The following is a 21,038-nucleotide window of genomic DNA, read 5'->3' as shown; positions in this document are numbered from 1 at the left end:
GCCAATTGAGGTTATAAATGCAGAAGAGGAGGAAGCATTTCCAGGGTTTTGTCCATGAAGAAATGGCAATCCCCTAAATAAAATAAAACCTGTTTTATGGTGAACGTTGGTTTGGACTTCCCCGAGTTATCCCTGTTGTATGTTTTGAAGTGTGTTACAATTAGCCCACTATTGGAGGAAAATATTATAGGCCTTTGTTATTTTATTGTGTATTGTATCTTTTATATAAATATAATCATTTAATTCTTTTATTATTGTATTTTTATAAAGACTGTCTTAGTCATTTTAAAAATTGTTAAATGAGAAACGATGGCCTATCTCCACGATCGCTCTCTTGAATTATTTTAATAAATGGCTATAGAAATGAACATCACGTTCGATAAACAGACTGCTCGTAGTTGTTTCCCTTTAAAAGACATCCACAAGGTTGATTCGGTATGCAAAGGTAAACTCAAAGCAATTTATTGTAATGGGCTCATATCAGACACCTTGACAAGCGCCTCATCGGACTCAAGAGCTTTCCGTAGTTTTGGCCAGTACCATAGATTTTTGTTTGCTCCCACGTCTTAAACAGTTTATTCACCCTCTTTGAATCCTTATAAATGGATGAGCTACACATATCCATTTTAAACTAATAATAACAACAATTAATACATCCTTTAATTAAAAAAAGTAATCTGGAGACCAATTTAAGATACACTTACGACAGCCCCTGTAAGAAATGGTTTAATCCCAGAGGCAGGGAAGAGCAGTGAGTGAGACTCATCAATCCTGTGACAGCGTAGAAACTTGAGTTATATAGCAAGGATTTACTGTACAGTGGTAGGTACAATACAGACTTTTATTCTAGGACATGGTTCGTTTAATTTCAACAGCATGTTTTTCTGGGCTGTCATTGCCAAACGAGGGGCACCCCAAATTTGAAGAGCATTTGCTAGCGATCGCTACGCCGCCTGTAGCTTTCTGCTAAGGTAACTAGCTGTTAGCTGGTGCCCTGCAGTGGAAATGAACAGCATGCTAAGGAGATGCTAGTTAGCTTGTGCGGCAGTCTTTTTTTGGGATTGACATTACCGCATCTTGTAACATTACTTGCATGGTCCCTTCTGTTATTCTGAGAAGCTAACGACACACGTCATGTCGTACAAACGTAAATAAACAACCAGCCGTTAATAAGTAGCTGGCTAGCAAGCTAGTAGCTGACGTTTTTGTAAAAAAAAAAACACAATTGGACTATTTGATCAAACAAGGCAAAATAGCGTTTCATTCTGGTATATATTTTTGTTGCATGCATTGCGATACGCAGACAGGCCGTTAAATGCCCTGAGCAGTTTGAGGGATGGGTGCCTTGCTCAAGGGCATATCAACACATTTCAGGAAACACATTTGCATCTTTCCTCTAACTAGTCCAGATGTTTTAATTCAGTAGAGGGATTTGAACATATACCCCTCTAACCCCAAAGTCAAGTGTTTAGCATACAAAGGATTTAAAGGCTTCAAAGTCATCACTGTCAAATGTTTTATTTTTTTAAGGATAAAAATAATGGGTTTATATTATTTTTTCCAGCAGACCCGATATTTTTGTTGTACTGGTTTTAATCATAAAATTGAAATTCTATTATTTCTTCTGTGTTTTACATACACATTGCTGTAGAACCAATCCGTGTGGTAGATGAGTGAGACACAGGAGTGGAATGATTTCTCCAATCAGTTTGGGAGGATGACTGGCTTGCTTATGGACATGTCAGCTATGCTCAAGATGCATCAACCTAATCCATTTCCTTTATTGTGGTCTGATTTGTGATTCAATAAGGATAGGAATTCATGATAGGTATTTGACTAAATTTGATAGATTGGCTGAGGACAATTGACCAATAGATTATTTTCTTTTGTGGGCGAAGTAATGGATGACTGGCAACCAGTGTAAGGTTTGCACTACCCCTTGTATGAAGTCACCTGGAGTAGGCTATAATTATCTGTGACCCTAAAGAGGACAAGAGGTGGAAGAAATGGTTTGATGGATGCAAATTGTTTGGAATGAGTGGGGAAAACTAATCTCCAAATGCTATTTACCATATCTGCATTTGTTGCATTGATGAAAATAATGCACATGTAATATCATTATTTCCCATGTTGCCTAATTTGTTTGACAAAATCAATGGAATTATTATTGCTCAGTTACTTGATAGTTATGGCCATTGTGCTATAACACTGTTCAGACTAAACTAAACAGTTGACTTCTCCAGCTCATCGCTTCATAACTGTATCTTGAACTGTCACGATACTGATGCAGACACAGGTCATCGCTTCATAACTATATCTTGAACTGTCACGATACTGATGCAGACACAGGGCAAACATTTCAAAACCACCAGTAAAACATGCATCTGTTATATATTGGCTTGTGTGGGTTTAATTATTTTGTTTCCCTTTTTTATCAGGCTATTAGAAAGGCTGCACAATGTCCTTGAAGCCACGGGTGGTGGATTTCGACGAGACATGGAACAAGTTACTAACAACAATCAAGGCAGTTGTAATGCTTGACTATGTGGAGAGAGCAACATGGAATGACCGTTTCTCGTATCCTGTCTTAAATGTGGTTTGTGTTTAATATTTATGAGAGATAAATGCATTTATCTATTGAGAATCACTGAGCAAAAAAAAAAAAAAAAATGGCATCCTTTTACAAAAAGTTGATTGTTGTTGGTGTCCTAGTTCTACTATTCAGCATACTGAAACATACATTTCCTAAGCTATGATCCCAGTGATATTTATGCCTTGTGTGTTGCATATCCTGAGCCTTTAGGTGAAAGATTATATACTGAAACGAAGGTCTTTCTAGAGAACCATGTTCGGAATTTGTACAAGGTAAACTCAACACCATATCTGAAGTGTTCATACTACATGTGGCAGATTCTAACATTTGTCCTGGCTGTGCTTGTACCTTAGAAAGTCTTGGAATCAGAAGAGAAGGTTTTAGTGATGTACCACAGATACTGGGATGAATACAGCAAAGGGGCAGACTACATGGACTGCTTGTACAGGTAACACTGTCGTCTCTTCTGTTCACCACTATTTTAATTTCCATACAGTTTACATCACGCATATATTGTATGTGGCATAACCAAGGGATGAGTTGGGTGGATGCTCGAGTCATCCCCAACTGTAAGCTTTATTTAATTTGTTTTTTCTTCTCTTACCGCTACAGAAAATTGTTTCTGTCCTAACATTTCACTCTCCAGGTATCTAAATACACAGTTCATTAAGAAGAACAAACTCACAGAGGCAGACCTTCAGTACGGCTACGGGGGAGTGGACATGAATGAGCCGCTCATGGAAATCGGCGAGGTATTGAGAGATACAGTAGATAAGCTATCATAATTTTTCCATGCAATCCCCATTTGGGTGATCTGGGTCAAATGCGATGTAATTGTTGCTCCAATAATGAGCTATTTTAATTTGGTACTCTAGTTGGCGCTCGATATGTGGAGGAAGCTAATGATCGAGCCTCTTCAAGCCATTCTGATCCGGATGTTGCTGAATGAAATAAAAAAGTAATAGTTCTCAATTCTCACACAATCTCAGTCAATGGAAGTACAGGCCAAAATTCCTCCTTTGTCCCTACAGTGACCGTTGTGGTGAGAACCCCAACCAGAAAGTGATCCACGGGGTCATTAACTCATTTGTTCATGTGGAGCAGTACAAGAAGAAGTTTCCACTGAAGGTGAGAATGTGAGGTGATTTTAAACTTTCAAAAGTTTTGGTCATTGGGTTTTGTGCCCATGATTATTTTAATTTATGTAGTATTGTTGGGCAGAACATTGGTACAATTGTCAGCATGCTTGCCTCACTGCTCTAAGGTTTTCGGTTTGAATTAAAGACTAAATTCCCCAAAGTGATAAATTTTTGTGTCAATGGTATTTCAATATGAAGCCCGCTCGTGACAGTCCTGCCTGTCGCCTGAAGTCAGCTGCTATAGCATAGCTACCACCCAAATGAAAGAGCACAGTACAAAGAAAAAAATCATGGATGTATTACGCACACACAAAACAATAAATCAGGTGCTCATTCAGGCCACTGATTTTGTTTGCATACCTAAATCCTATCTGGTCTTGTGTTGCAGTTTTATCAAGAAATCTTTGAAGGGCAGTTTGTGACAAAAACGGGAGAGTATTACAAACAGGAAGCTTCAAATTTACTCCAGGAATCCAACTGCTCACAGTATATGGAGAAGGTACGCGCTCTCTCTCTCCCTCTACCTGTCCCACTCTCTCCCTCTCTCTCACACCCCCAACGGTGAATCACTTTGTCATTGACTTTCTCATTGTAATAGGTTATCTTCTACTTGATTCATCATGTAAGCATCACCAGATGTTGATGCAGTTTAGCGTAGTTTGCTACAATGAAAGGGTGGGAACAACTCCATAGTCCCAGGTTGTTTAAACTGGTTCATGCATATTTACTGTATCTAACCGGCTTTAATATTGCCTAGAGGGTATTTAACTCCTCAGTACATGTTTTGACAGTGAACACTGAGAAGTGTGAGGAAATACTACAAAGTTTTTAAGGAGAAGACCAGGTTACATTGCAAGAGAAACTGACTCTGATCCCTTTCTCTAGGTTTTGGGGCGGTTGAAAGATGAAGAGATGCGATGTCGGAAGTACCTGCATCCTAGTTCATATGCCAAAGTCATCAATGAATGCCAGCAGAGAATGGTGGCAGACCATCTGCAGTTCCTTCATGCTGAGTGTCAGAACATCATTCAGCAGGAGAAGCGAGACGGTTAGCTTCTGTCATAGATCCTCCCCCCTGACTACGACTGTGTTGATTTTACAAAGCTGTTCAAAGTTCATATGTGGATGCATTTGTTAAAGTGTGAAGAAAACAAGTAATTTTGTATTTTTCTCCAGACATGGCCAACATGTACACACTTTTGCGAGCAGTGTCTAATGGTTTGCCTCACATGATCCAGGAGTTGCAGGTCCATATCAACAATGAGGGGATCCGAGGCACCAGTAACCTGTCTCTGGAAAATGTTAGTAACGCAACACGACTGCATTTATCAGTTTATAATATGTGGTGTGCATGCTGTGCGTTTACTACCAGTTGTGAACTTTCTTACTCTCCCCCTTGAACAAATCAGCTGGGATAGGCTCCTCCTCACCCATAACCATCGTGGGAAGAGGTGGTATAGATGTTGGATGGATGGATGTCTCTAGGGTCTAGTGGTTTTCAATTTTAAGGAGAATCAACTGCATGAAATCACAGGATTAACTCACTGGTGATGAAATGTACTTTGTAGACCATCCATCCATCTAAGACAGTCAATTGACATCTCAGTCAATTCACCAATTCATTTATTAATATGGCTATCTCTGGTCTGTCCATGGAATTTTGTGTAGTCACTTATCTTTTGGTTAGTATATTTCAAGATACAATCAAATAATATTATTACTTGGTTGTTGTTTGTGTCATTTTATACATCCACTACCTAATTATACACATTCTACTGGCACAGTTTACTGAAGTTGCAAAAACTATGAATTCAAAGTTAAATATGTGGAGTATAGAGTTGTCAGACGAAACCATGAATGGGAGCTTAATTGAAGACTCACTTGCCCATAGGTGAGATTGTTGTGAATGCTTGTTTGCGTCTATGTATCCTGTGATTGGCTGGTGACCAGTTAGCTGGGATAGCACGGCCGTGACCTTTGTGAGGATCAGCGGTTCAGAAAATGGATGGATTTGATTTTTTCATGTATTTTACCTGAAAACCGTGTTTTTAATAGGATGAATTTGTTCATTTTCAATATCCACTGTAGAAAGATAAAAGGTGACATCTGTTGACGCGGTTCTTACTAAAGTCTTTTTTTTTGTATGTTTCAAGATGCCAACGCTATTTGTGGAGTCAGTACTAGAAGTTCATAGTAAATTTGTTCAACTCATTAACACAGTTCTGAATGGAGACCAGCACTTCATGAGTGCACTCGATAAGGTGAGAAACTTTCGCTCGGCTCCTGGGATAATTTGACTCTCTGTAAAATGCCAAATTCTTTTTTTAAACACACGCTTTACTTTTTCTCCTTTTGCCCTCACTTTTCTGTATACTCAATATTTTCTTAGGCCTTGACATCTGTAGTGAACTTTAGGGAGCCCAAGTCCATCTGTAAAGCCCCAGAACTGGTCAGTGCACAACCACACGCAAATAGTGTTTGTTGTTTGTACTATAACATTTTGTAGTTTGTGCCATGACTGGGTCACTTTCGTTCTTGTCTCCTTGCAGCTGGCCAAATATTGTGACAATCTCCTAAAGAAGTCTGCAAAGGGAATGACTGAGAATGAAGTGGAGGACAAGTTGACCAGCTTCATCACTGTTTTTAAGTACATAGATGACAAAGACATCTTTCAAAAGGTAAAAACAGCCTCGTGGGGTTCTACTTAATTATTAAATCTCTTCACTTTATATTCTTGCCTTGAAGCCATTAAACTCAGTGGTGTGATAAAAATAGAATTATGTGCTTATATTTAGTATCTTCAGAAGGTGACGTCCTGTTTCATCTCATTTTCAGTTTTATGCCAGAATGCTAGCAAAGCGATTAATACATGGTTTATCTTTATCAATGGACTCAGAAGAAGCCATGATCAACAAACTAAAGGTAAACCTGATTCAAAATGTGCTTGGTCCTCTTTGATGAAGTGCACACACAAACTTTCATTGTTCCTTCTATTCCCACAGCAAGCGTGTGGCTATGAGTTCACGAGCAAACTTCACAGAATGTACACAGACATGAGTGTGAGCGCTGACCTCAACAACAAATTTAACAATTTTATCAAGACAGAGGAGACTGTAGTGGACTTGGGTATCAGCTTCCAGATATACGTATTACAGGTGAGCAGGGAGCCCTTCATAATCCATGCAATGTGCCAGCTGCCTCGGTTTCCACTACCTTCTTTCTAACACTTTTTGCAAAGTTGGTGCATCAGAACCTTATAACGACATCCCACATTTGTGAGCAGCTCATTTATTTACCGTGTGTAGCAATCCATATTATGACTGTCACACCTTTGGATTACAAACGCAAATTCCTGCATTTAGAATTACATTAATTCAAATTCATTGCTTGACTAAGTCAATGCCAGCTTCTGGCATTTTGTCTAAAACATTTAGAATTGAACTACTGTTGAAGGTGGGAAATAGCTTGATTGCCTTTGTCCCACTTATGCCACCTTTTACTCAGCAGCAAATGAAAAGCTCACTGTCGATGAGTAGCTTTGTGCTATGAGGTCACTTTTAAAATGTAAGTGTGCCCTAATATTTGTTATATTAACTCTTTAATAACAACTTTATCAAAATATAAATCTCCAAGAAACCGCACATTTAATTGTATACAATATGTTGACAAAAGGGCTTGCAGCATTTGTGGCGATCATTTTCATTTTGTAGTTTGGGAGTTTCAAATTAGATATGAGAAATTTCCAGCCTTGATCTTACCCAAGTGCATAACACGTGTTTACAGGCGGGAGCATGGCCACTCACGCACGTCCCCTCCTCCACATTCGCCATCCCACAAGAACTGGAAAAGAGCGTCCAGATGGTAAATTATTTAATCAGCACTGAGGTGTAAAAGACTTAAAAGAACAATCACTATTAAGTAATCCTGGTTTCCCATTTGCCCACAGTTTGAGTTGTTCTATAATCAGCACTTCAGTGGGAGGAAACTGACCTGGCTACACTACCTCTGCACGGGTAATGTAAATGCACACAAAAGAGGGGAAATTCTCAGGGCATTGAATCAAGCTTGAAAACTGAGGACACTCCTCCAATGAAAGGGAAAATGTCTTCTGAGACAACGCATACAGTCCAGTTGCAATCAATTCAGAATATTCACAAGCATAAAAGAGGAAATTGAGCATGTTCACTGTTTGGACAAAATATTGGAAAGGAAGAGAGACAAGAAGAGAAAGTGACACAGCTGCTTAAGACAATTTCTGTTGACTTTTTATTGTCATTTACGATTGATTATATTTTCTCTTGTGGAGGCGGTAGTTCATTAACCAAGCTACCAAAATTACACTTACTGTACGGATTTGTGTATGAGGTATAGCTGAGACCTCCCCAAAAATAAATGTCTCCAGCCCTACTGTGTTCACAGGCTCCCTGAGTAATTATCTATGCAGTGTGCCGCTTAATTAGAAATGAGAGAGCTTAGTTGAGCAAAATTTGTAAGTGGCTCCGGAACTTCCACCTACCCAGATGCCAACTCAAAGGCAGAGAAAATGGGTGTAGGGTTGGTTGTTAATGTCAGTTAGCCCCACTCTGTTTTGGAAAATTAGGGTAAAGTGAAAAATTACTCGCTCACTGACACAGTCTCAGAAAAAGACAAGCAAAACAAATTTACTTTTTCTATTGTTTGTTTTTTTCTTCTCACTTGAGTGAGCAGGCAGTCTGCTCTAACTATTTGTATGCAAATGCTCTAAGTATATTTTTCATGTCTCCCCTCTAAAAGTTTTTTCCAATATGCCAAAGCAGATAACAGTAGATCATGAATGGCAAGGTTCTTCTTGGACCCCCGAGATTTTTATACAAACCAAAAGACAAGTAATCGTCAATATTATTAGCTTTGTCCCTTTTATCTGATTACCACTCTTCCCCCCCTAGGTGAAGTGAAGATGAATTACCTGTCCAAGCCCTACGTCGCTATGGTAACCACCTATCAGATGGCTGTGCTCCTCGCATTCAATAACAGCCAGACGGTGACGTACAAAGAACTGCAGGATGGTACCCAGATGAATGAGAAGGAGCTACAGAAGACCATCAAGTCTCTGTTGGATGTGAAGATGCTCAACCACAACTCAGAAAAGGTGAGGAAGTCAAGCTTCTATGGAAAATCAGATTTTTCACACACTAAACAGATGAGGTATGGAACAGGAAGTGTACCTACTTTACGCTGTAGCCAAATGTAAACAAACGGAAGCTCAGGCTTTAGGAAGCGGACATTATGTCTAGCAATATGCTTTTGTCAATATACCAAACTTTTGCAGACGTGAATATGACCGCAGCTCCAAAGAAAACTAGCACGGTCAAACACAATAAACATCGGCATTAAAACAGCCTCGCCCAATAGCCTTTCAGAGTGTGTTAAAAAAAATAGTAAATGCCATTGTTTGTGTTTTTATAGCATAATAATTTAGACTGACTAGTGGTTGGACTTTGCTCCATTCTTTTTCTGAAAACCAATTTTTAGGGAAAGAAAATTGCAGACAGATAATTGTAATTCTTGTTGCAATTTTCTAAAATGGGGGGATATAAGTGATATGTGGTGGCCATACTTTGTGCAATTTTGATGAATTTTACTAAAGTAGTTTTTTTGTACATGTTGGCATAGCCTCAGTTTTTTAATGTGCTCTGAAATGCAATGTAAGCGTAGCTACGTTTAGAAATATAATACACATAGGCTTAAAGGGGTTATTTTTAGACATTTTCTTCATTGTGCTTCTATAAAAGTAGGTCCTCACTTTTCAACAGTGTGGAAATGTGACAACAGTTGAATCAATCATTTAGTCTTCACTTTCTAGAGCCTTATTTAAGTTTTTGGAATGTAGGAGAAAGCTGGAATATCTGAAAAAAAAAGCTTTGATTTGACTCTGACAGACAGATCTGGTAACCTCTGACCATATGATTATGAATAATGTGTAAACGATAGCCTATACATCAAAATGTTTTTAAATCACTGTTTTAACTCTGGATTTATTCCATATATAACTGATGAGGAATTTTCATTTGAAAGTTGACCGAAGTGAAGTGTATGTTATGTAAAGCTTTGATCATCCATTCGATGTCCTTGATATCCATCTTACAGTTATACTAACAGGCCAAAAGGCATTAGTAGTGGAATAAATGAAGAGTTTGTTTTCAAAACGCGACATAGGCATTTTTTTTCAGATTTACGAAACTCGCGCCAAAATTATCCAGCTCCGAATGGTAGTTATCGGGATACTCTGATTTTTGTTAAAAGTGCGACATATCGCTCTATATAAGCCAAGGAAGATCGAGTTTTATTTCAAAATGCGACATATCGAGATCTTATTTAGAGCAAAATGCGACATAATTTCGTTCAATCAGCGTGCGCTGCTGAAGCAAGCAGCATCCAATCAGAATTCGTCTAGAGGGAAGTTCCGGTATCTTCCACATCATCATCCAAAATGGCGGTGCCCACGTTTGAGAGAGATGCTAATGCCGAGTTTGATTTTACAGCTATAAATAAAATCAAAAGAAAGCAGACTGAATGAGTCAGATTTCAAACAGTGAATTTGTGAGTTTGAAACTGATTTCATTTTGGAGATGTGTGTATGAGATCGACTACCTATTTTTTTTCTGCTGGTATCCCTCGCAACCCATATTAACGTTGGTAGACTGGTTTGAAGCAGTTTACTTTCTTAATGATCTCACATCAACTTATAAACAAAATTAATCAACTGAGTGACACAATGCCTGCAGATGTCGGATTGCAGAATCGCATACAGATACACAAAATTACAATGATGTAAACTCAGCCTTTCCAAGACCTCATACTGAACAAACAAAGAGTTTCTAAATAACTGAAAAACACCTTTTTAAAAGAAATTGACATTTTTTCATCTCCTTTTTCAACATCTGACATTAGTGAGCTAATTGTGAAAATTGTGACTGGTGACTGACCCTTATTTCTGATACCTAACTCTCTAAATGTGGTGGTCATGGTCTTAAATATTATTTTAAAATGCTTGAAATGTTGAAAGGCAAATAGTTTTCATGATTGCCTATCAAAAGCAACTGATTTTTAAAAAATAAATACAGCTGCTCCTGAAGGTTTAAGTCGAAATTTGGATATGCCTCACTTTGCCAAGAATAGAATGTTTGGATATGTCTCATTTTGGAGAAAAAAAAGGAAATTTGTCATCAAAAAAACTCGGTGAATATTAAAGCCAATATTTTTTTGTAGTATGGTGTTTAGTTACTTTTTAGCATCTCTTTCCATCCCCCAATAGTTAGAAACATAAATTGAGTTTATTGTTTTCGCTTCAACACCGAGCCCTTTTCTCAAAATGAAAAAAACGGATATGTCTCATTTTGAAAACAAACTCTTCAAATGCTACTAGTAATTGTTAAACTTCTGCGCTTGTCATTGTACCACTGCACTGAATTGATCTACTAGTGAGGACAAAGAGTGTACTAGTACATTTCAAAGATGTGATCACAGAATGGATTGTGGTCGAACTTTACAGGTTAGCACCATGTGATCTTTCAGGCTTTCCTTGCCTTTATTTTATTTCAGAAATTTCATAGTAATGAAGTGTCTCCATCGTTCTTTCTGTCATCAGGAGGAGATTGATTGTGAATCCACATTTTCGCTGAATATGTCATTCATCAGTAAAAGGACAAAGTTCAAGATCACGACATCAATGCAGAAGGACACCCCACAGGTTAGATGCTCATTTAAAACCACTTGACTACCTTCTCAACTCTTACATCGTAACGGAGGAAACCTTTTTCAAATATTTTGTATCTTTGCTGTGTAGGAGATGGAGCAGACGAGGAGTGCTGTAGACGAGGACCGCAAAATGTATTTACAAGCTGCTATAGTGAGAATCATGAAGGCCCGCAAGGTGCTCAGACACAATGCCCTCATACAGGAGGTGGGTTGATTTGTTACTTGTGATCCAAGTCTCTAATTTAAAAAAAAAGAAAATAAATTCAGTGCACTCATTAAGTTTTTTTTATTTTTTAAATTCTGAGCTGTTGCATGGTCATTAATTCTCCTGTTAAACAGTAGTGAAAATGGATGGCTAAACATTTTTACATTTATAAATTTTGATACAGTGCTTTAAAAAAGTTTTTTTTGTTAGAGGGATAGACATTAAAGTTGTAAGTTAAGGTAGCACTGTACAAATTGCAGCAGTTTTTCCAGTGCTGTCTGTTTGTAACACAAGAATAATTGTGTGTAATTGTGTGTAGGTCATCAATCAATCCAAAGCCAGGTTCAACCCCAGTATCAGTATGATCAAGAAGTGCATAGAAGTGCTCATTGACAAGCAGTACATCGAGCGAAGCCAAACCTCTGCGGACGAATACAGCTATATCGCTTAGCGATGTTAGACGGAGAGCCATGCAAAAGCTCGCCTGAGTGACTGTGGCAGATACAGGACAGCTTTTAAAACATCAAACAAACAATAACAAAAACAGACTCACGCTTCCATTTTGGGGGACTGTCGCCATTTGCTGGGAGCCCAACATGGTGACTAAAGCAGGCCTGGAAAGCCAGACAACTTCCCACTCCACGCACCGTCTGATTTTATGCTGTTTACAACATCACCAGTGCCACGCCCATTTTGTGTGCGTAAAATGACTCAAAGAGAATGCCTATATATGTAGTTATTTGTCAGGAGAGAGCAGAAGGACCTCTGAGGTGACTGAAAAAAAAGTGACTTAAAGAGTAATTTGGGCATCAGTGATGCATTGATTGCTACGCAGTTTAAAAGTTTTCTTTTCTCACGTTTGCAGTTCTCGTGTGTATGTGTGTGTGTGTGTGTGTGTGTGTGTGTGTGTGCGTTTTTTTATGTTCTCGTTAGGAAAAATATTGTAATAAAACTGGTATACTGACTGTCTCTACTTTCAGATGTTCAAAACAAAAACAAACGACAAACATGATCTTGCTGCTTGTGAAATAAATAAAATATCGCAAGGCTTTTATTTAAATGTTTGTCTTAATGGATAGTTATTTCAATAATACTTTTTTTTTGTTGTCAATGCTTCATATTGGAGTTTGTCAAAGCCAGATTTTGACTGAGCTACAAGGGGGTGTAATTAAAGCAAAAATGGTCATATCTTATGAATGAAATAACAACCAAGACTGCTGGTTGTTTTTATTCATCTATGTCGTTTGACTTGTGTTCAAAATGTGTTTAAACTTTCCATCATGACAGCTTCATAATTTGAAATGATAGTATGCAAATTTGTGTTTTGTGAGATTAAATGCTCATCAGTCCTTATAGTTGCCCAGTTGTGATGATCAGGTGACCAGTCCAAGATAGACTCCGCTTCTTGCCTGAAGTCACCAGGGATGTACTGCGGCTTCCCATGACCCTGAACAGGAAAAACAGAATAGATAAAGAATGGATGGATACAGGTGTACTGTCATGTTGCCATATTGTACAAGGGATTAGTTTTGCGGAGTGTGTATATAAAAGAGCAGCCAAAAAAGTAGTGTAATCCGCAAAGTCCTAAACTCTCAAACGGCAAATCTCCTTAAACGTGGTAAATTAAGAGATGGCTTTTGGGAACGCGAGGACCACTAATCTCTCGAGGAAAATGAGGTGTGAAACGTTTTACTTCCAGCAGGTGTCACTCTTTATTTTTTTTAAAGTGCTGTGAAATTTCAAAATAAATACAGGATGATGTTCAGCAAGGGGGACTTTTTATTATACTTACCAAATACAGGTGATATCCATCCGTCCATCCATGCATATGGTACCAATGATTATATATACCCATATATACCTCCACTATATTATTCAAAAGTAAAGTTATGAAATTGCATCTGGTGTCATATCTTAGTTTGCTTAGGCCAGTCTACAATATACAATATATAAAATATCTGGGCACAAACACATAGTTTGGATGATTCGCTGTAATGACAAGCTGCTACTTATATTGGAAATTAGGATGCACATCTGGTGCACACCCACACACACGCGCACAAATGTGAAATGTGATAAGAATACATTTGGAGAAACAAAAAAATGGGGCGAGGCACTCACCGAAATCAGTTTTACTTCCCATGGGAGAACTGTGGGGTAATCCCCAAAAGGTGCTGTCTAGACATGCCCAATATTAAAAGCAGCATGAAACAGCTTTTGTTGGTCTCGATTTTAAATACGTTATTGGAATTTGCTAAGATTTACAATCATCAAAGCCATGCAGCTTTTCCTGACCTGATCCAAATTCTTGTTCCCAAAGTGCAACCTTCAAACTCTCTGTGCGGTGTGGATGGAAAAAAAACGTGAGACTGAGTTTCCAGAAGCATTTGAGGATGAGTTTTACACATAGGCTGGTCGAAATTGTCACGTGTTTGGTTCTGATCTTGGTCACAAAGGTTTGGAAGAAGGAACCCAGAGAAGCGATTCATAATTTTGATTTAATTTTAATGGCAAATTAGGTCACACTTCATACCAGCCGCGAGGAGGGTTGGTTTAAGTTTTATTATTCCAGTATACTTGTATATCCTGTATTACAATAACAACCATTGTTATACTTGTCCAAACTGTGATATTATAACCTGAAGTCATCAATGTTGTTGTCACCAGCCCACCCACAAATCCAAATGAAATATGAAAAAAGCCACTTGTATAACACTCTTATACCTTGAAGCTACTCAAAGCGCTTTTACACTGATGAAAGCTAGCAGGGTTGCTGTTGTGTTTTGCGAAATTACTCTGACATGTCTAAACATTTTATGCATACCTGCGGGAAAATACATTCTACAAACCAATGACAGAAGCCTTCCCTTTTCGAAGTGACTGCAATGCCAGTAAACAGTCTTGCAAGTTTCTCTGTACAACTACCTGACAACCTCTTCATTTATCCTTAATTAAAAAAAAAATGATGAAAGAAGAAAAAAAGGCTGCAGTAACAAAAATGGAAGGTGTTTTTTTTCCATCCAGGACAAAAGGGCACGTACCTGAGCACCACTTGAGGTCTATGTGTGCACATACCTGAGTCCACCACCCGCGCAAACTGTTGACTCTTGGTAGCCTGCCCAAGCAAATCTAAAATACAAACATGTACCGGTTTTAAAGGGTTAAGTGCAGCGTGCTTTTGCACAGGAGACATTCCTGGTGCCTGCTCCAACATGTGGGCGACCCTCGCAGCGTCATGTCAGCTGTGAGCTCCCCGCTGAGAAGCCGCTCGGTTGCGAAGTTTCTCTGAAGTAAAGTCAACACTAGGGGAGGAGGACACCACCCAGTCAGCCGATCACAGCCACTGGATCTCATAGCTTGGATACTTCACACGATCACCGGGGATCTTTTTTTTTTTTTTTTTTTTTTTACCCCAGAGATGGTTTGTGCCCCTTTGATGCGTCGTCTTTTTCCTCTTTGGAATTAACGCGGGGACATGAAGGTGACCGTGTGTTTCGGTCGGACCCGGGTGGTTGTCCCGTGCGGGGATGGGAATATTAAAGTGACCAGCCTCGTCGAGCAAGCGGCCATGAGGTACCGAAGGGCCATCGCTAAGGTAAGAACGCGATCCCGTGCAACGTCTCGCTTCGAACCAGGGCGACTCCAGACACGAACTGGAGCCGCAACATGGCGCTTTTTATTCTCGGGCAAATAAAAGAGACAGAAGGCGGTGGGAGGTTGTCGGAAGGAGTTGCGAGGAGCCAACGTGGACCCCCTGATAGACACCACCCCATCCCGGTCGTCAAAACGAGGCTTTTATGTGCTGTGTTTGGTTTGGTTACAAAAGGAGGAAAAACACCCTGAAACTACAGCGTGTAGACGATAATTCTATGCTTGGGGTGACACCGGTAGAACAGTTTGGAATGTAGTCGGAGAGAAAAGAATATATATATATATATATATATATATATATATATATATATATACAAACGCGCGATGCATTCTCCGTGTTTGTGTGCAGGTGTGTCGAAAGTCTGATGTCTGATTACAAACACGCTTGAATGGGGGGGAAAAAGATGAAATTTGAGATCATGCAATCATCTTTACCGTTAAGGTTCACCAACATGCACATCTTAATGGAAGTTACAACTTAAAAGTTGTATTTGAGCATCTTTGAAATACAGTATGTCGGTACAATCTTTCGCCACATGACAGGAGCACAAATCTAGATATGGCAAAAGTACTCATACGCAGTATTTAAGTCAAACTACAGATACTAGTGTAAAGACAGGTAAATGTGAAAGTACAGGTTCAACTATTGTACTGGGGCAAAAAAAAAAAAAAGCAGTAAGGAGTAAATCTGTTATGCTGTCAAACGGCTTGTTCGTAATGCTTTGCTCACATTGTGAATCGTCATAGAGATGCTAATATAGCTACCGATAACAACCAACGCCATTTGTATTTTTTATTTTTATTCTGCTGCAAGACATAACTGATTCATCTCAAATCCTTCCAGCTGAGAATATACATTTATCTGAAACAATTATCTTTGTTAGGCTATGGATAGGGAATATCTTGCTTCTCCAAATCTGTTCCAGCTGTCATTAAAGCTCCTTGGTCTTCCATGTTTCTGCTGTCTGTTTTTTCACCTCATAAAACTCCAAAATCTCAAATCAATAAAAATCTCAAGCGTGGTTGAATGTAACTCTTTGAGTTTTGTTGCTCTACATTGTGATCAAAACTACTCCCCCTATTTTGAAAAAGTAAGGAGTAGAATACAAATACAATATCTGTTTTCAAATGTTTGTAATATAAATAGTCATAAAAATAAGTACAGAGAGTTGGAAAAAAAAACTTATGTAGAGTAACAGAAGTATTTGTACTTCATTATTTCTCACCCCGGACAATATCGTGTAACCTTTGGATCGTGCAGATGTACTTACTGGAGTGGTGAGAAAATATAAAAACAAATCTTACCGTGGTACAAACTCAGGGAGGTTTTTTACCCTGCAACACATGTTTTTGGGTATATTCAAGTTTCATGATGGAATGCAACACCTTGTGCCAAACCTGAATGGGTCCTGACAAAAACTCATCTTTTTTCCTCCTCAAATGGTTTCTTGTGGCTTTGTTTTCAACCCTTTTTGTGAATGAATTAAAGGATGGTAGTCTTAAGCTGCCTGAATACATGTAAATGTGGAAATTTCCACATGAACCTAAACACAACCGTCTGAGACAAGGAGCATTTGCTAATGACATTTGCAATTGTTTATTTTATTTTTCTGAGGCATCTAATAGTCCTCAGTTAGGGCTCAGCCGAGCCTGCCATCCCTCCCATTTCGGAAAAGATTAACAATTTTCCACCCTGTAGGAGGTTTGGCCACTGAGACTAAACAGTAATGAAGTCCTGCAGATCAACATTCATTCTTAAAGAGCACTTCCTCTGACACACGCCAGCGATCACACATCCCCTTAATAGTTTTCTGCGGCTCAGCAGGATGGAAGCGACTGGTCCATTGATCCATGCTGGGGTACTGTAAACGGAGAAGCCTTGGCTCTGGAGAACATGGCCATCTGCAGCAGGTCTGTTAAGCGCTTTGGGGCTCAGGAAGATATAATCAGCTGTATGGAGAGTCACTTGAGATTTTTAAATGTTCTCTGAGCTGACAAAGCACTTAAAGCATAATCCCTCGTCTAAAGTTACGGTTTATACGATTTATTAGATATAGTGTTTGTGGATGGATCCAAAAAGATAGACCCCTAAACCACATGACTTTTCCAAATTGTCTCATCCGCTGATGCACAATATACCCTTACGTACACGTGCGCCATACGGTCAGTTTTGATTGACGGTGTGAGATACTTCTACATAAAAATTATGGTGATGTGTTTTTTTATTTTGCGGGGAGTTTTCGAGGGCTTTGACTCCATGTCAGTGGCGCAGGGAAAAAGGCATCATTAATAACCCACTCAGATGCCATCAACTTCAGACCCAATCTGTTGTTCACTATGCACGGTCACGAAGGAAGAATACAAAATTGCTTTTCTCATTTCTCAAGCCTGGTGTTGTTCAGCACTGGCCCGATCAAGTAAAAATCGAGGACCTCAATAGGAGAAAAAGCCACAAAACACCTCATGTACATAATGGAGCTGTGAGTGTGGACTGTGTTTCATCATTAGACAAAACATGTTCGTGGCATTTAAATGACAAGATAAAGCTATTTATTTTCATGTTTGGCGCACTGTAGTGCAGCTCCATCAGGGTGGACATCTGGGATACTTGTCTCGATGCACTGACGATGATACAATACACAGACTCATTCAAAAAGTAAAAAAGAAGCGATATACTTCTATTCTAGTTAAGATGGGTTTCAAAGGTTGGGAGAATTTTGGTTTTACCAGTTTCAGTTGAGGACTTGAGTGCGATTGTTCTGCCATTGCGGTTAGTTTGGGTCCAAAGATTGTGAATGCTACCATATGAACTCGTGTGTGTGTGTGCGTGTGTGTGAACCCAGCAGTTAGTGTGCTTGCAAGTCAAGTCTGGTGGCGTTCTTTTCACCTGAGCCCAAATGAGATTTACATTTTTTTTTTCTGTGAACACTTGAGCCTTATTGGTAAAATTGTATTCACGTCCTTATAATCTAGTCTTTCATGATAACTCCAAATGTAGTGAAGCATTTCCGTATAAGACATAACAGCTTGTTCTCTCTTAAGACAGACAATGAAAAGATGATGCGGACTTGAGGTCTTTAATATTGATTACACATAAAAGAAAACTGCATCTTAGCGCCTTTTGACGATTATATTTTACCCTTTCAGTTTCACAGTATCAGCATCACATAAGCGAGGGCACAAATTAATTGCTTCATGGACCATATTTTATATACCTGTATTGTCATTTTAATTGAGGCCAAAGGTAGAAACCACACTCATACTGATCCTCATTGTATGCTACTTGGAGAAACAATTATACCCCTGATAGAATATGTTGCTGTACTCATTTTCTGTGGCTCAGCAGCCTACCGGAGACTAATCCATCGAGCGAGGCTGTGGTACTGTAAGTGTACACTGTAACACAGGTCACTGAAATCCTTTCAGATACTCTTTGACACACATGCACAATCGCCAACAAAACTGAAGTCCTGAGTTCGTCCGAAACACGGGGTCACTTGAAATGAACCAGTTGAACTACTCTCAAATGCATCATGAAACGAAACGGAAAATGTCATTCCATGAAACCCTTTGAGAAATTTTTAACTCATTACACTCAATTACTTGTTGGTTATGTCATAAAGAGAGAAAACGTAGCCTATCCAAAACACTGTTCAACATCAGTACACTATCGCCAGATATGTAATTGTGTGGGTCCTGATGGATGCCAACAAAGCGGTGTGATTGATGGTAAGTAAGGATGGATAAGTTCAGGCTTTTGGTCAGGCAGTGGAGATTTTTCAAATTCACTTCTCCCCATCAGTGAACCAAGCACAAGAGAAGAGGGAAATGTGGACTCAGTAACCTCTCATCATCCTCCTTTGTGCAGCTTCTCTTCTATCATTATTCCTCTTTTTTCCTTTTTGCACACACTGTTGTCTTGCCACAGACTAGCCTTTATCTCATCCTCCTAACTCTCTATCCACAGAGAGGTCTTTTTCTGCCAGTTTAAGTAAAACATCCCTTCGGCTGCACAAGTCAAAATATACTACTCAACCTTTCACAAAGATGCTTAGTGCACTGCTTGCCCACTTGAAAATGTGCTGCTAATCAATGCAAGCTGTTCAATGATTGACAGTCATTTCGTCTGCCCATGTGAGTCGATCTCAGCAAATCATTGCAAACATTTATCTGGGTTCTCCCAATTCTTAAACGTGTTTATTGAAACATCACAGGAACAGATGCTCTTGATTTTATTATTATATATATATATATATATATATATATATATATATATATATATATATATATAGATTTTTTTTTTTTTTGTTCCATCAAGCCAGCCTTGCATTATCACTGTGACCAGTGGAAGATGTTATTCACATCTCTGCCAAGGCTATGTTTATTTGTAGTACTTGTCTCATGTATAATTCATAAACAACTGATTACCATCAAACTCTGTAATGAGGTAGCTTGTAATATCGTCACAAATCCTTTACCTTTCTTCGAGATGCTGGGGGAAAAGTTGCAGTTTTATAGTCTGAACTTTACAGTACTTTGTTAGCCTTATAGTTGCTCCAATTAGAAAACTGTCAACGTCAACTGCCAAATATTTTTTAACGCTATGAGTATGCAACGCTAACATGAATGAAAATTGAAAACTAGGTTACTGCATTTTGAACAATTTGAATGTCTGCAGTGCCTTCCCCCACTCATTCAACTGGGCCTAAGATCAATGAGACCACAGTGAGACCCTTATCTTTATCAAAGAGGTTCTCCCATCAGGGTCAAGGTAAGGGCATATCAGGGCCTCTCCTCAGTCTAGAATGCCATTCGTGTGTACACAAAACAGTTGCACACGTGCTGTGTAGGTGGTGTGGCGAGCAAAGGCATGCAAAGACTTGTGTGACTCAATGGTACGACAAACATCAGGGACTCTGAATTCAGGGTGGAGCTTGAGGGTTGCATGCAAAGCTGCAAGGATTTCTGGTACCTCTTGCCAAATACAGCAGTCGACAAGCCACGTGTAATAGTGCCAAATACCGTTGCCATGCCAAGCCATTGCATGACTGGTGTTTTCTGGCTAGATAGAGTATGTAAAAAAATTCGTGTATACTTCTCTCACTGCTGAGCTTAGTCTATGTATACCTTTATTTTTTGTACTTGGCTGTGTACTCTGAAAATGCACGGTGACATTTTTTTTTATTAAATAAGAGAGCACATGGTGTCTTCTTAATGTGTTCTACGGAGTTCTCCGAAAGCTAGTAAATAGTAAATTCCACTCTCCTACTAGTGTATGGGTTCCTGCACTAGCCAGCAATTTACAAACTCACCGGTTCAGAAAATGTAGTCGATCATTAGCCAGTAGTGGACAATAGGATAGACATCCCATTGATATTGTGATAGTTGATGTGTGCATGTGTTTTTAGACAATTTCTCTGAACATTAAACAGTATTTAAAAAAACAAACAAACATCTGTTTTATTATTGAGGCTATTTTATTTATTTCTGTATTTAGTTTTAGCCAAGGTTGTAACGAGACCCATTCTTTTCATATTTTGTTTGAACATGATAGTGGTGATCAGAGAAAACTGCCAGTGGAAAGACTATTATGATGATATCAGCCACACAACCCATGTTACCGTTGCACCACAAGGTCAAAAAAAGAGGTGGTATTTGTATTATCTCATTTTGTGTATCCCAACTTTAACCTCTGAAATCTTTTTGTATGACT

At 38.9% G+C, this 21,038-nt stretch overlaps 2 protein-coding genes and 1 long non-coding RNA gene across 8 annotated transcripts in view; 2 read left to right on the top strand and 1 right to left on the bottom strand.

Moving 5' to 3' along the window:
- Positions 1–534: 534 nt before the first annotated feature.
- cul2 (cullin 2) lies at positions 535–12,743 on the top strand. 3 transcript variants are annotated; one of them, XM_061804665.1, is made up of 21 exons: positions 535–822; positions 2,439–2,577; positions 2,763–2,865; positions 2,947–3,041; positions 3,240–3,345; positions 3,469–3,551; positions 3,625–3,721; positions 4,121–4,231; positions 4,618–4,780; positions 4,909–5,033; positions 5,886–5,993; positions 6,122–6,181; positions 6,282–6,410; positions 6,568–6,654; positions 6,735–6,887; positions 7,516–7,593; positions 7,679–7,745; positions 8,658–8,860; positions 11,360–11,461; positions 11,558–11,674; positions 11,994–12,733. In XM_061804665.1, the coding sequence occupies exons 2-21, from the start codon at positions 2,459–2,461 to the stop codon at positions 12,123–12,125; spliced, it is 2,238 nt and encodes a 745-aa protein (XP_061660649.1). In that variant the 5' UTR covers positions 535–822; positions 2,439–2,458; the 3' UTR covers positions 12,126–12,733. The 3 variants fall into 3 exon arrangements, with proteins under 3 accessions (XP_061660649.1, XP_061660650.1, XP_061660651.1); XM_061804666.1 differs by lacking the exon at positions 535–822 and adding an exon at positions 842–971 and having other exon boundaries at positions 11,994–12,738; XM_061804667.1 differs by lacking the exon at positions 535–822 and having other exon boundaries at positions 2,459–2,577; positions 11,994–12,743.
- Positions 12,744–12,886: 143 nt separating this feature from the next.
- LOC133492460 (uncharacterized) lies at positions 12,887–15,220 on the bottom strand. Its single transcript, XR_009792638.1, has 3 exons — positions 15,086–15,220; positions 14,750–14,976; positions 12,887–13,121 (listed from the first exon to the last, which is right to left on the bottom strand). It is a non-coding gene; the product is annotated as an uncharacterized LOC133492460 (long non-coding RNA).
- The window catches only part of LOC133492457 (partitioning defective 3 homolog), a 264,615-nt gene continuing 258,706 nt past the window's right edge, over positions 15,130–21,038 (top strand). For all 4 annotated transcript variants that reach the window (XM_061804664.1, XM_061804662.1, XM_061804661.1 and 1 more), the window contains exon 1: positions 15,130–15,269. In XM_061804664.1, coding sequence (XP_061660648.1) covers positions 15,150–15,269 — 120 coding nt within the window. In that variant the 5' untranslated portion in view covers positions 15,130–15,149. The remainder of the gene's footprint in view (positions 15,270–21,038) is intronic.

Source organism: Syngnathoides biaculeatus, chromosome 19 (assembly GCF_019802595.1).
Source record: "Syngnathoides biaculeatus isolate LvHL_M chromosome 19, ASM1980259v1, whole genome shotgun sequence".
Lineage (NCBI taxonomy): Eukaryota > Metazoa > Chordata > Actinopteri > Syngnathiformes > Syngnathidae > Syngnathoides > Syngnathoides biaculeatus.
The sequence above is the reverse complement of the archived record's forward strand: the minus strand, read 5'-3'. Positions and strand labels throughout refer to the sequence as shown.

Bases quoted from the DNA above. Each gene is read 5' to 3' on its own strand.
- cul2 (XM_061804667.1), top strand. From the start codon at position 2,459: ATGTCCTTGAAGCCACGGGTGGTGGATTTCGACGAGACATGGAACAAG. The intron at 6,182-6,281 runs GTCAGTGCACAA...GTCTCCTTGCAG, and splicing joins TCTGTAAAGCCCCAGAACTG to CTGGCCAAATATTGTGACAA. The intron at 6,655-6,734 runs GTAAACCTGATT...CTATTCCCACAG, and splicing joins CCATGATCAACAAACTAAAG to CAAGCGTGTGGCTATGAGTT.